This window comes from Echinops telfairi, unplaced genomic scaffold (assembly GCF_000313985.2).
Source record: "Echinops telfairi isolate 266 unplaced genomic scaffold, ASM31398v2 ScPeMD7_1;HRSCAF=3_0, whole genome shotgun sequence".
Taxonomy (NCBI): domain Eukaryota; kingdom Metazoa; phylum Chordata; class Mammalia; order Afrosoricida; family Tenrecidae; genus Echinops; species Echinops telfairi.
Genome location: NW_022103896.1, coordinates 60,679,606 through 60,694,047, shown reverse-complemented (window position 1 = coordinate 60,694,047; position 14,442 = coordinate 60,679,606). Strand labels below are relative to the sequence as shown.

The 14,442-nt window shown below is 38.5% G+C and overlaps 1 protein-coding gene across 1 annotated transcript in view; it reads right to left on the bottom strand.

Moving 5' to 3' along the window:
- The window catches only part of IL7 (interleukin 7), a 39,019-nt gene continuing 24,577 nt past the window's right edge, over positions 1-14,442 (bottom strand). The window contains exons 4-7 of the mRNA XM_004697737.2: positions 7,623-7,703; positions 6,190-6,321; positions 4,246-4,299; positions 1-957 (exon numbers count right to left, since the gene is read on the bottom strand). Coding sequence (XP_004697794.2) covers positions 838-957; positions 4,246-4,299; positions 6,190-6,321; positions 7,623-7,703 — 387 coding nt within the window. The 3' untranslated portion in view covers positions 1-837. The remainder of the gene's footprint in view (positions 958-4,245; positions 4,300-6,189; positions 6,322-7,622; positions 7,704-14,442) is intronic.

Below are 14,442 nucleotides of genomic sequence, written 5' to 3'. Positions count from 1 at the left end.
ATTAAATATACATATTGTAATGAATAAACCGTCAACATATATTATTCTCTTAAAATATACCTAAAAAATTGCAAACTCAAAGAAAAAAATCAAACTCATTTGGACAAGTTTGTTATACATAAAGGACAAAAGTAACTCATCAGTCCTGATTGAGCTTCCTTACAAGAGATAGCATTCTGTTTTATGAAATTATCTTTATTGTCATTTAAATACAGTTGATATATCATTTACTGAAGGCACTGTGTTATCCTTTCATGTTTAAGTACATCTCCTGATATCTCTTGAAAATATCTTGGACTCCTTTATACTGTTATAGCTGGAAGGTGTATGGCTTGCATGTTCTAATAACTGTTTAAACCCTGAAATAGTTCCAGCAAAGAAGATGCTAATTTCCACCCTAATTGCAAGACACCAACACAGAGTGAGCCATAAGAAACATGATGTTGATAACTAAGCAATGTTAATTTTGAATCCATCTCTACAAGTATTGTACTGCCTAGATTAGATACTTCCCACTGAAATGTTTAAACACATTGATAAAGTATTATTGCAACTGGTACCTTATATGGCTGTCTTATACAAAATCAGTTCAGGATTAACAGAGATTGATATGTTCCCACTTACATAAAAATACAGTATGAGTTGCAGCATGTGGCTTACACAGTTAATGTCCATCTTCTAGTGTGACAATATGGAAATTTTCAACAGTTGTCCATTTTAATGAGGAGGCATTCGGAAGCTTCTAGGAGGTGTTCTGTCTCCCACAAAACTGCATGAGCAAATCTTTGACCAACTCAATTGAAGTTCATACACTTCTAGATTGCCATTCCATATTTTTCAGGGCTCTTTAGCACCTTTCAAAATTTTATTCCAACAAGTTTTTATTTTTTCTAGTAGTATCCTTAGAAAACACAAGTCCTTCTGCCTTTTCTGTTCCTTCAACAATGTATTCTCTTCCTAGATAAATATATACAAAGGCTTTATTACATTTTCATAAACATTATTTTTAGTAGTTAATGTGTTTATAACTATCTTTTTTGGTAAGTACTTTAAAAGCTATCAGGTTAGGCCTTATAGAAAATATGATACAAAGCTTGGTGTCATGAAAGAAAGTTGTGGAATGGTTTTAAAACGTGACTTCTAGATAGTAATTTTGATGAATGAAGTGTGGGGGATGCAAGGTGGATGTGTACATAGGGCTAATGAAAGTGCTGTGTCGAGGTATTTTCACACTGCAATTGGGGATATACTAATACTGTTTAAGTAAGATATTTGTAGATTTGCACTTGAGGGTTTTTTATTTAAGTTTTAATATTATTCCTTCTCAAACAAAACAAAAACCATCAAACCAAACTCACTGTCAAGTCACTGCTGACTCACAGGGACCCCTATGGGTTTCTGAGACAGTTCGCTATTTACGGGAGCAGAGCGCCCAGTCTTTCTCCCCTGCAGAGCTGCTGGTGGTTTCGAACTGCTGACCATGTGGATCACAGCTCAATGTGTAACCACTATGCCACCAGGACTCCTATTATTCCTTCTACTAAGGAAAAATAAACACACACACACACACCCTGAAACATGGAAAATGTAAGTTTAGTGGAAGTAATAACACTGAAAGGCTTCTTTAATTTTATCAAAAGAACATGTGCCCTTTATATAATGAGATACTGGTTGAGCCTGTGCCCCAGGGTTCACTCTGTCATGTGGCCTTCATCAGAACCTGGAAGATGCCTGTCTCATAAGCTAACTTTTAGTAACTGATAGAATCATAAAATCTCACAGAAAGTGGAGAAATACAAGAGAACACTGCATGAAATCAGAGTCCCTGAGCAGTGCAATGAAACTCGATTGATACAAGTCTATCAAGAGGTTCCGTGGGAGGAAAACCTGGGGACCTAGTCTGACAAAGCAGTCATTGAAACCGCTATGGAGGAGGGACCTGCCTATCACCAAGAAAGGAGCAGGCATGTCCTTTGGACCAGAGGTCCCTGCGCTGAGATGGCCCAGAGCCCAGGGAAGATTGATGCCAAGACACATGGAGATCGCCAAGTAGTGCCAAGCACACAGATATTGAAAGGAGGCAAGGACCTTCCTCTAGAGCAGCCTTACCCTGAATTCACACTTTTGCCCTCCTGACCTGTGAGAGAAGTTTCTGCTCGTTATAGCCTCCCTCCCTCCAAACCAAACGCAAACCCAAGCCCTTAGAGAGCACTGTTCTCTGACCCGCATAGGGTCCCCACGAGACGAAATTAACCAATGGCAGCGGTTTATAATACATCTCTGAGACTGCGAGGCCCATAGGAAGGATCACAGCTGATTCGTGCAGAAATCAATCGCTGTTGAGTGGATTCTACCTCACGGCAAACTTATCATGGGAGCGTAGAAGTATGGACCACTCCAATATTCAATAATTGACTTTTCAGCATCCTCAAGCCTTTCTCCCGAGGCACCTCTGGGTGGACTTTAAACACCACCCTTTCAGACAGCAGCTGAGCACTCAACTATTTGCACCACCAAGGAACTCTAAGGGTAGCAAATATCAGGATATCTCTTCTTAAATAACAATCAGCGACTGGGTGTTTTCTTGGTCAGGTATTATGTTCAATGCTTTCTGTATTATAGATCACTGTATCTACTTAATAAACAGTAGATCACTTTATCTACTTAATAAACCTTATAAACTAAATGATATCACCTCACTTGAAAGATGAAGAATTGCACTTCAAAGAGATAAATAACCTGCCAAGATCACATTGCTAATCAGTAGAATTGATTGGATTTGATGTCCAATTCTGTCCAATCTAGAGGCCTGTATATATGAGTATGTTTTTTAATTTGGACACAAATTAGGCCTGTATATGAGTATATTTTTTAATTTGGACACAAATTAGGATTTCTATTAGTGAAACTAATACATAATTATTTTAAGCAAACATTCCAAAAATTAGAGGACAAATTTCGAAGATAGAGATGGAGGCAAGTATCATAATTTTTAAACAGGGTCCCAGCACTTTTTTTTAAGTACACACTGAAACTATTTGATTGAGCATATTTTAAATACATAAAGTCATGTCTTTCCCTAAGAGGTCCAGAATAAGCACTCATTAAAAAGAAAACTTTATTTTAGCCGCAATCCTGGAAATATAGAAAGTACCTCCCTTTTCTAAACTTTCTTTCCAAATGCTTTTACCCAGAAGTCCCCAGGACATTCACACAGCTTTTAGCTCATGCATTCATTCCAAAATGTCCCTTTCAACTTGAATTCCTAGGGTTTCTGAGGCCAGGGACATGCAGCCTCACATTGATCCTCTGAGATGAGTAAGGGATTTCCCGGTTCCATATGTCTATGAAGCCCGCCTCATGGTGCTATGGCTTAGGCATTGGACCCCTAGCAGGTTCAAATTCAGGAGCTGATGGGCAGGAGCAAGTTGAGACTGTCTACTCCAATAAAGGTTCAGCCTGAGAAATGCTCTGCGAGATGGTTATGTGTCAGATTCATTTGATGGCAGATTTTTAATGTATAGAAGGAGAAGTATGTATATTAACCAGCATACACACTGCCATTGTTTCCATTCCGACTCATACCTATACTATAGGACAGAGTAGAATTGCTCCCACTTTCCAAGGCTGTTATACATTTCAATGGAAAAAGCCTGCCTCATCTTTCATCTCTGGACTAGCTAGCGGGCTGGAACCACAGACTTTTCTGTAACGGATCCAGTGCTTAACCCCTTGTGATACCAGGGTGTAACTCCTGTAGTACCAGGCATGCGTGCATATTGTATCAAACTCCAAGTCCCAGCCATCAAGTTGACTTCCAAGTGGACTGCTAACTTTACTGAGTATCAAATGGGTGCGTGCATCAGTGTACATTTCCGTAGTAAGTAGAAAAGATGGCCTTTCTCTTCTTGTATATGTTTCCTACTTTACTTCCTCCTTTATAAATTGTTTGTGTCTTTTAGCTATTTTCTACTGAGGGGTTAATGTGGTGGTGGGAGTGCCGGTGTATCTGAAATTTTCCCTAGTTCCTTTACTTTTAAAATACTTTAAAATGCCATTAAAAAGGTCACAGATATTAAAGAGACCATCTTACTCCTTTTATTAATCCTATAATGAATATTTTCGAAACCAATCACTGAGAGGAGAAAAAAATGAAAGAGAAACATGAGGGACTGAGTTAAAGGAATAACTGATGAATAATTATAAAAACATTACGCAATAAAAAAATTACACAATCACTCTCACCAAATTCTTAGTGGGCTGGGCTTCACCCGAGGGAGATACTTTTCTTCCTTTTACCTTTAAAAGAAAGTAACATACACAATATGGAATATTACTAATGTATTGATTCTCCAATTAGTTATAATAGCTATTTTTATATTACTCTCCATTCACTTAGTTCATTTGAGGATCTATTTTTAGTTCCTGATTGTTAGAATGGTGCATACAATTTCATTTATAAATAGGGTCCCAGAGGCAGGAAGCAAGAGAGGTTAGTTCTCCGAACGCCCTGGATTGATAATTTTTCAAGTATGCCAGGTACTATGTTAGTTGCTGCGAGGAGTATGAAAAATTAACATAAAAGGGTATATTTAAAGAGATCAAACTAGCATTTAAGTAAATGTGAATGAAAGTTAGTACTAAACTGTGAAAACTAACCGAATGTTTTATTAAGTTTTACTCATCAGAGGCCAAACAACATTTAAAAAGCAACAACCTTCACTTATAACATATCTGCCTCAAGAACAAAATTCAACGTAGCTGACTATCTTCTTTAATATCTCAGCTTATCATTTCAAGAAAAAGGTGGAGAGAAAATCCAGGTTAAAGTTATAATACACTGTCCTTCATTTATGTGAATTATCGATGTTGATTTTGTTTCCACAGTGCATTGCTTCTGAAGCAATGTGATCCATGCAAAGCTTAAAGTATAAGAGAAAAAACTGCAAACAGATAACACCCCTGTGACCCTAATTCCTTCCTGGGTCACTAGGCGACGTCATTAGTCTGGTTGGCACTCTCTTCAGTGGACTCAAATGCGAGGTTTATGTTCAACATAGTGTGTCTGGCAGTCACTACTAAGCGACTGGACTATGTAAGTTACATAAAGCCTGTCTGCCATCAGGTTTATAACCAAGACTATTGTGAATGCTGAGGATATGGAAGAGCACAGAATGGGCAACAGGCTTGGCACATCCAGAACACAACAGACCATCTTAATAACCCAGTGCTAAATGAAGCCATCCAAGTTATGTAAACTTCATTCCCACCACTGTCAATGGGGTTCAAAAATAATCTTAGCGATTTTACCTTCTGTGAAAAGCCACTGGCATTCAAAACTAAACCAAATGAAACCCTTATATCCTAAAAATGTTAATTAAAAATCAGATTAATTTTTGGCTTTGTATGATAACTGGTATAATCCTTGAAGAGGATGGTGATGATAATAATAATAATACATTGTAACATTTATTGAAACACTTTTGGTACTAAGCATTTTACAATAATTATGGTATTTAATTCGTTCAACATCATATAATGAATATGCCATATTTCTCATAATTTTGCAGATAAAAAAACTTGTCCAATCCTAAGATAATATCTTCCAAAGTTTGTTTTATTTATTTTTATTTCACAAGTAGAGAAATATTATTTGTATCAGAATAATTAAAGAAAAAAGTAGGAAAAGTTTGACATTATATGTTCACCTGTAGCATATAAAAATATTTGTTAGATCTACTTGATTATTTGTTTTCATGGTTAGTTCTTATAAATGTGGGCACATATGAATTAAAAATATTAAGAGGTTTTAAAGGTAAAAAACTTACTTCTCTCCACCCAATATAAAGTGGATATAAATATTACATCAGGATATAATAAATTAAGATTAAGATTTTATAAATTATAATTATATAAGGATATAAATAAATATTCTCCTAGTCTCCTAGGAAATTATCTTGGCAAAGAAGTATCCCTTCCTTTATTTTTCCTCCCTTTTCATGAACGATTCAGCAAGAGATGAAGAAGTACCTTCCAAACTGATGTTTTCATCTTCTAGAATGAAGTAGGTACATTTCAACTCTACACTCTACTAAGTCGTTGGACTTCTATGAAAACGTAAGTGACCTACAGAGACGGCCGGAAGAGGGAGAGTGGATATTTGTGATCGCAGTCAGGTGGTCAGCTTACCTTGCTGGAGCAGTTCAAAAGTTCTAATGTGCCTTTTGAAACAATTGACAAGTGGACACTGAAAGCCTCGCTGATATTCATTTTAAGAAATTGCCTCAACTTTCGAGCAGCCCGATAGAGAAACATAGCTTCCTATTTTAGAAAGAAAGTCAGAAAGGATTGTGGTTTAAATAAAATATTATTAGATGACAATAAACTTTCTTTAAAAGCATAGAGTTGTGTCTCTTAAGTCATGTCCCACCTCCACCCTAGCGTTCTTTTCCAGTGAATCACATGATTGACAAGCAACAGCACGAAAACTGCATAGCTCCTGATGACAACGTGAACAGGGGCGGGTTTTCTAGTTCGTCTATCTCTTTTTTCTCTTACATATGTGAATTTATCAGCGAAGAGTGCACAGATGACAATACTCTTGTAACAAGTTATCCAAAAGAGGAGGTTTTGGAAACCTACAAAAATAAAAGCTATGCATGGTTTATTTATCGTCATTGTTTTTGCACTTTTTGAGTTATAAGTGACTAGCTGATAATACAAATAGAGAGCCATAGTCACCTAAAATTCATGTTTTCAGCTATTTAAAGCAATAAGTAATATGTAAAGACATATATGTAAATGCAGATGGAAGCATAAGTATAGGTTTAGGTGATGCAGTATAAAGATGATAGACAGACTATGGGAAATCATGTGGTTAACTCAGCTATGTCTATTTTAGAAGACCATCAAAGAGCACACTACTTTCTCTGCAAAGAGGATACAAACTTTTGAAGGTATTGCAAATTGTAGTATTAAACCAATGGGAAGTGATAATAGCTTAAAGACAAGCAAATATGAAAGACAAAATTCAAAATGCCTGTAATCAAGGAATTTTATGATTTGTTTGTGTGTATGCAAATAGTCACTTTAATGAGTATTTTCCTGCAAGAAGAATTCAGAAATAAGAGATATGTATAGCCTTGAATTCTGCAGTTCTTCTGTTACTTTTAAGGTGAAATTTGAGTGTTAAAATAGAAAAGTCACTAAACACAGGGTTATTTGTATAGTGAAAGTATACAACTAGACTGTAGTATATTATTATATACTATATAGTATTATAAACTCACTGCCATCGAGTCAGTGCTGACTCATAGCGACTCCCTGTGGGTTTCCCAAACTGTGACTGGGACTGAGGGACTAGGACGCTTGGCCTTTCTCTTGTGGAGCTGCTGCTGGTTGTAAAGCGCTGACCGTGCGGATTGCAGCCGAACGCATAACCACGACCTCACCAGGGTTCCTGCTATATGATTACAGTAGATGTATATAGTATAGTGTATAGTATATGTGGTCTGAACTGGAATAATATATTGTCAGTAGAGTTGTTCAACAGAGGCACAACAATATAAGCATCCATAAAATCAAACTTGAATGACATATTATTTCCAAATAATTATCATTACCTTATTATCATCACATGAGTGCTTTTTTAAAAAGTTAGATTCATTTGTCAGGCAATTGCTACCAATTTCTATCATATCATCCTGTAATAAATGATACAAAATAATAAGGTTAAAATTTAAGACTTTTGTAAGATGTACTAATTACAAAAGTAGCAATATTATAATAGTGGTATTTACCTGTACATTTTAAAGAACATAACTTTAAACTGACTCAACTGATTATGTATAAAGAATAGTGTTCTGTAATTGAAGAATAAACAAATAAGTTCTCACATATATGGAATACCTCTCAACTAAAATAATCAAATCAAATCAATTGCCATCAGGTTGATTCCTACTGAGAGCAATCCTACACGGGGTTTCTGAGGCTGTAACTCTTAACGGGAACAGGTAGGTTCATCTTGCTCCCTCAGAGTGGCTGGGGGGTTTGAACCCCCAACCTTGCGATTAGCAACCAAACACTTACCCAACAGTACCGCCAGACATTCCAGTCGCCTTAATTTAATCCTAGAAGTCATTGATAGACTCTGGCTCAACTGAGTACAAAGAGAGACCTATTTTAGAGGTGATACCATGTAGGCAAAAATAAACCAGCAAAAGAAAACAAAAACTCCTTGTCATCGAGTTGATTCAGACTTATCGTGGCCATCCAGGGCAAAGTCACCATCCATGTGTTGCCAAAGCCATCGTATTTATGGACACATACAGCCACATCGCTCTCCTACAAAGCTACTAGTGGGTTTGAACAACCAACCTTTTGGTTATTGGCTGAGCATTTAACCATGGTGCCACCAGAGCTGATAAACATATGGAAACCGTCTTATAAGTGTTCAAATCGTGAAGTTGAGATGGATTTAAGAAGTTATTCTAATATCTTTTCACATCAAACAGCACAAAGGAAATTTAGATTAGAATTAAGGGAAAGTCACTTGATAATGAGGGTAGAATATAGAATTGGTCCTACGGTGTTTTTTAACAATTCAGTTTATCTGAGATGATTGAGGTAAAAGTTTGCTGTTAGCAGTGTGATTGGATGTGTGTGGATCATAAACAAAGGTGGATAAGGCAGATGGCAATGTATCTAATTTTCTTTTCTAAGGACCATAATATAAAAAGATGGGATTACCTAAATCAAGAATTACTTGGCATATTAGGACAAACTTACTAAAAATACAGGCACCCTGGTGGTGTAGTGGTTATGAATTGGTCTGCGATCAGAATTGTCAGCCATTTAAAACTGCTAGTTGCTTGATAGGGGAGAAATGGGACTCTCTACTCCTGTAAACAATTACAGTCTCAGAAACTCTTGGGGCAGTTTTACCTTGTCCTATAGGGTCACTGTGGTAGTTACATAATTTCACGTCAACTTAAAGATACATAAAAGGGCAGGGCTGGTATTCCACCTGTCCATCAGGGTACAGCCTGATGGTGGCTCCTTGTGGCTGTGGCCTTCTTATAAGGAAGGCCCTGGGAACCTCTCCTTTCTCTCTGCATTCACTTTCCTTCCAGCTGACCTGTTACTGCCAGGGCCTTGGATGCTTCCACTGCCATTGGATCCACATGACTGCACCCACAAACTTGTGATATTCCTCCATTCAGCATCACTGTCGGTGACTGCTAGAGTCTGAAGACGGACTTATGAACTAGTATCAGACGTGTGGACCTGGGTTGGACTGGGCTGGGATGTTATCTTGATATATAATTACTTCTTTTTTAAAAAAAATCATTTTATTAGGGGCTCATACAACTCTTATCACAATCCATACACACATCAATTGTGTAAAGCGCATTTGTACATTCATTGCCTTCATCATTCTCAAAACATTTTCTCTCCACTTAAACCCCCGGCATTAGGTCCTCATTTTTCCCCTCCCTCCCCGCTCTCCCCTCCCTCATGAACCCTTGATAGTTTATAAATTGGTATTTTGTCATATCTTGCCCTGTCCGACATCTCCTTTCACCCACTTTTCTGTTGTCTGTCCCCCAGGGAGGAGGTCACATATAGTTCCTTGTAATCAGTTCCCTCTTTCCTACCCACTCTCCCTCTACCCTCCCTGTTTCGCCACTCACACCAATGGTCCTGTAGGGCTCATCCACCCTGGATTTCCTGGATTTTCAGTTCCTATCTATACCAGTGTTCTAGCCAGACTTGCAAGGTAGAATTCGAGTCATGGTAGTGGGAGCGGGGAGGAAACATTTAGGAACTAGAGGAAAGTTGTATTTTTCATTGTTGTTACATCTCACCCTGACTGGCTCATCTCTCTTTCTTATGCATATATGAATGTCACTGGATTTGTTTCTCTAGGCAACCCAGCCCTGCACAGTCACTGTGAGTGGGCAATGACCCAATGGTGGTGAGTACCGTTTTACTAAAGATACAGATTCTCTGGTGAAAGGACAGCCTAAGCAATTTAGCAATTCAGTGCAATCAAAGCTTCTAGGAGGATGTCAAGCACTTTAGCAAAGAAAGAGGACAAGAAGGGAAACAAGGGCCGGATTCAGTCATGGGTTTCCAGTCTTCATTCGTCCCTGAGAGAAGGTGGTCCACCGTGAAAAGCATCAATGATCTCTGAAATAATCCTGACTATATATTTTTTAATAAATCATTTTACTGGGGGCTCTTGCAGCTCTTATCACAACCCATACATCAATTGTATCAAACACATTTGTACATATGTTGCAATCTTCATTTTCAAAACATTTTCAGCTCCTTTTTCCCTCCCTACTCCACCCTCCCATATGCGTGAATCCTTGATAAATAATCAGTTATAATTATTTTTATATCTTACACCAGCCAGTGTTTCCCTTCACCCACATTTCTGTTGTTTGTCCCCTGGGGTGGGTGGTTAATAAGTTGATCATTGCAATCTGTTCCCCGTTTCTTCCCCCTTTCCCTCCACCTTCATGGTATCACTACCTTCCTTCATGGTATTACTACTCCCATTACTGTTCCTGAGGGATTTATCTGCCCTGGATTCCATGTGTAAGGAGCTGTGTACATGCTCCAGTCTAGTTGAATTTGTAAGGAAGAACTGGGATCATGATTGTAGGGGTAGGGGGAAGGGGAGCATTAAAAAACTAGAGGAATGTTGTGTGTTTCGTCGGTGCTATGCTGCACCCTGACTGACTCATCCCTTCCTTGTGACCCTTCTGTGAGGGGATATCCAATTGTCTACAGATGGGCTTTGGGTCTCCACTCAGACCCCCATCATTTGCATCCATATAATTGTTTTGGGTGTTCTGATGCCTGATACCTGATCCCATTGATACCTTGTGATCACACAGTCTGGTGTGCTTCTTTCCTGTGGGCTTTGTTACTTCCCTGATAGATGGCAACTTGTTTAATGAGGGTAAGTCAAAAAGTATTGCAACAGATCCCTGAAACCATTATTAATCAAACCTATTGAATCGGAAGCTATTGCTTCTCCACATATCCTCTATCTAAGTCTATACAATTATGACAGAGAAATTCCCATCTCTATAACTGTTCTTCAGAAAAAAAAAGGCTGCTCTCTTTGATTTATACCATGGCAAGTTTGATATCCTTGATTGGCTCAAATTGTGTTCCTTTGAAATATCCTTTGAGTTTAGGAAACAAGAAGTCTGAAGGGACATGATTAGGTCCGTAGGTGCATAGGATAAACTCTCCCAATGAAATTCTCTTATGGCAGCCCTGGCCACCATTGGAAAATTAGCAGGTTCATGGTGAATTTAACCTGCCCAGCAGATCGCTCAGAAGGCCACCCTGATGAGAGTGAGACTCAGGTTATTGCCGCGAGACCATTTCTGCAGTCATTCACTCATTGCAGAGACATGGTTAAACACATTCTGATTTGATTAAACAGATGAACTGGAACACTACTAGTAATACATTCTTATTTATCTACCTGCTATCAATTTTACCTGTAGGAATTTGCGTCTGACCACACAGTCATAATTTAACCATTCGGCACATACTGAAGACCAATGTCCAAGGTCCTCTGCCATGCCTTAGGGGGAAGTACAGATAAGAAAGGCAGAGTCCCAACCTACTGTGTTACTAGGTAGCACGGGTGGATGCTCCACACTTTGGGCATGCTTAAAGCACATCTTGTCTTTGGGAAAGTATGCTTCTGCAAAAAGAAGATATGTTAGTACTAACCACCCGGTCATGCTGTGAGTACTCCAAATGCCTGGGATGTATTGTCAATAACTATTCTCAATTATCATAGTGACCATAGAGCATAGGGTAGAACTGGCCCTGTAGGTTTCTACTCTTTATAAGAGTGGAAAGCCTCATCTTTCTCCCAAGGAGAGGCAGATGATTTTGAACTGCTGACCTGGAGGTTAGAAGCACAATGAGTAAACCCCTATGCTACCAGGACGGAGTTGGAACTGACTCAGTGGCAATAAGTTTGAGTTTTGTTTCGCTCTTTTATTATCAAATTGCCATTAGACCTATTCCTGAATAAAGTAGTGGAAAATTAATATCTGCTTAATGAATCTTTTGCTATTGACTTGGATTTAACTTGAATCAATCACAAACAAATTAATTTTCGAAAAATATAGAGCATTTACTTTGTCCCATGTCATTTGCGCCTAGCGAACATCGAAATCCAAAGCACTTGCCACAATAAGAGGGCTAACACAAGGTCTGGATCCAATTCTATTTTGCTACAAGCTCCTGCTTTTCCTCTCCTGATCATGTAAACTTGGCTTCTTCCCACTCATGTGCACATGGCTTTGGAACTCCGTGAGTGGGTCCAGAAGACCCTGGCTACATTGCAATCTTTTTTTTTTTTAACTGACCTGGCTCTTATCCCAAGCCACTATTAATCAATACGAATTGGGGTCAGGAATGTGGCTTAGCCACTCCTGGTGGATGGGGGTGGGGGTCAGGAATGTGACTGTAGGCGTTTCCTCAGGACGTTTCAGGAGGAAAATGGCCAAGAGTAGAGTTGTTGATAATGTACCCACCTTGAGATGATGATCATGTACCCCCCCAACCCCCAGATTTAATGTAAATGCCCACCTCTCATTCTGTGCTTTGAAGAATTTGCTAGATTCTTCTCTTCTCTGGATTTCACCAGTTCACAAATATAGAATTGCTTTCTATACATTTCTCTGCGTTTACACCAGCAGAATGAGCATGACTGCTCGTCAACATTTCTTGGTGTTCTAAAGGTGGGATATGAAGGCACCCTATCTTTGGCAGCTCTTGAGACATTGTGAATTTGGGGTTCCTCATACCATTAGAGCAGTTTGGATTTGCCATTCTCCTTTGATTCTTTGCAATCACCCCCAGCAAAAAGCCCTCAAATTGAGTACCATGTATTTGCTAAAATGCTCTTCCAGATTTAGTGTGGATTTCCTCTAATACTTTCGTTTATAATCCATGCTCTGAATATTTTGATGAGTTTATTGCCAAATTAAGTTTGGCATGACTGTTACCAAATCACTTGCAGGTATAATAAGCTGAAAACAAAAATACAGATAGGATTTACTGAAAACCTGTTAGGGTGGTCCCTGGTCACAAAAGTCATTAAAGTTTCCCATTAGAAGATAAGCCAGTTGTATGAGCCCCTAATAAAATGTTAAAAAAACAAAAACAAAAACAAAAACAAAAAAAGAAGATAAGCCAGACATGAAATGGGCCAGAGCACTAAACTGCCTACTGGTCACAAGCAAATATTCACACAACTGGAGGTTCATATTAGTTCAAGTAAAAGAGAGTTCCAATCCCAATGACAAAACCCTGACAAGATTTTAGTAGGGTAGAAGTTTCAGCCAGTAGAAGTTAATTTGGAAATCACTTTTCTTCCTCGGTGTCCAATAAGGTCTCAAGGCACATTCAGGTTTGATAGCGCGTACAGTTCTCTGCGTTAGTCAGAAGAGAAATATTGGCTCGAAGACTCAGGTACTGTTTCAGAAACTCACAGAAGCAGTTCTACGCTGTCCTACAGGGTTGCTGTGAGTTGATAGCAACTGGATGGCATGCACTTTTGTTGTTTTTAATTTGATAGACAGGAGCTGAAGACCACATGAAATCATTCTCGAAGACTAGTGATTTCATCATAAATACCAATTTTTAAACTACACGTGGTTATGTCTTCAGATGGACTATCCAGAAGTCAAGCTGACAGCATTGGCGGGAAGAACAAGAAGTTATGGGGCAGCGCTCCCTCAGCAGCTGAAATGAACCCTGGGCCGCCTGTGCAGCAGACTGCTAATTGCACATAGGTAAGTTCAGGTTGAAGTTGAAGAAAATTTGAACAAGTCTACTAGAACCAAAATATGACCTTGTGTCTATCCCACCTCAACAGTGAGAATATCTCAACATCAGATTTGACTCATGGAACACTTATAACAGAAGACCAAAATGTGTATGACATAAAAAAGCATCATGCATGAAGAAAGCACACGGTCATTAAAAAGACAAGAAAGAAAGAAAATGTCAAAGTAGATGTCAGAAGAGACTCTGAAAAATTGCTCTTAATCATCAAGTAGCTAAGGCAAATGGAAGAGATGATGAGATCAAAGATCTGAACAGAAAGTTTAGAAGGGAAGCTAGAGAAGAAAAACCAAAAACATTATAATGAAATGTGCGAAGCCTAGAGTTGGAAAACCAAAAAGGAAGACTGTATTCAGTATATTTTAAGCTGAAAGAATGGAAGGAAAAAAATCAAGTCTAAAGTTGAAAGATTAAAAGCAGCACGGAAGGCATTAGTCAACAACATGGCTCTAGGGGTTGACAGAATACCAAGAGGAATGTTTCAACAAGCTGATGAAGCACTGGAAGCACTCACTCATCTCTGCCAAGAAATTTGGAAGACAGCTGCTT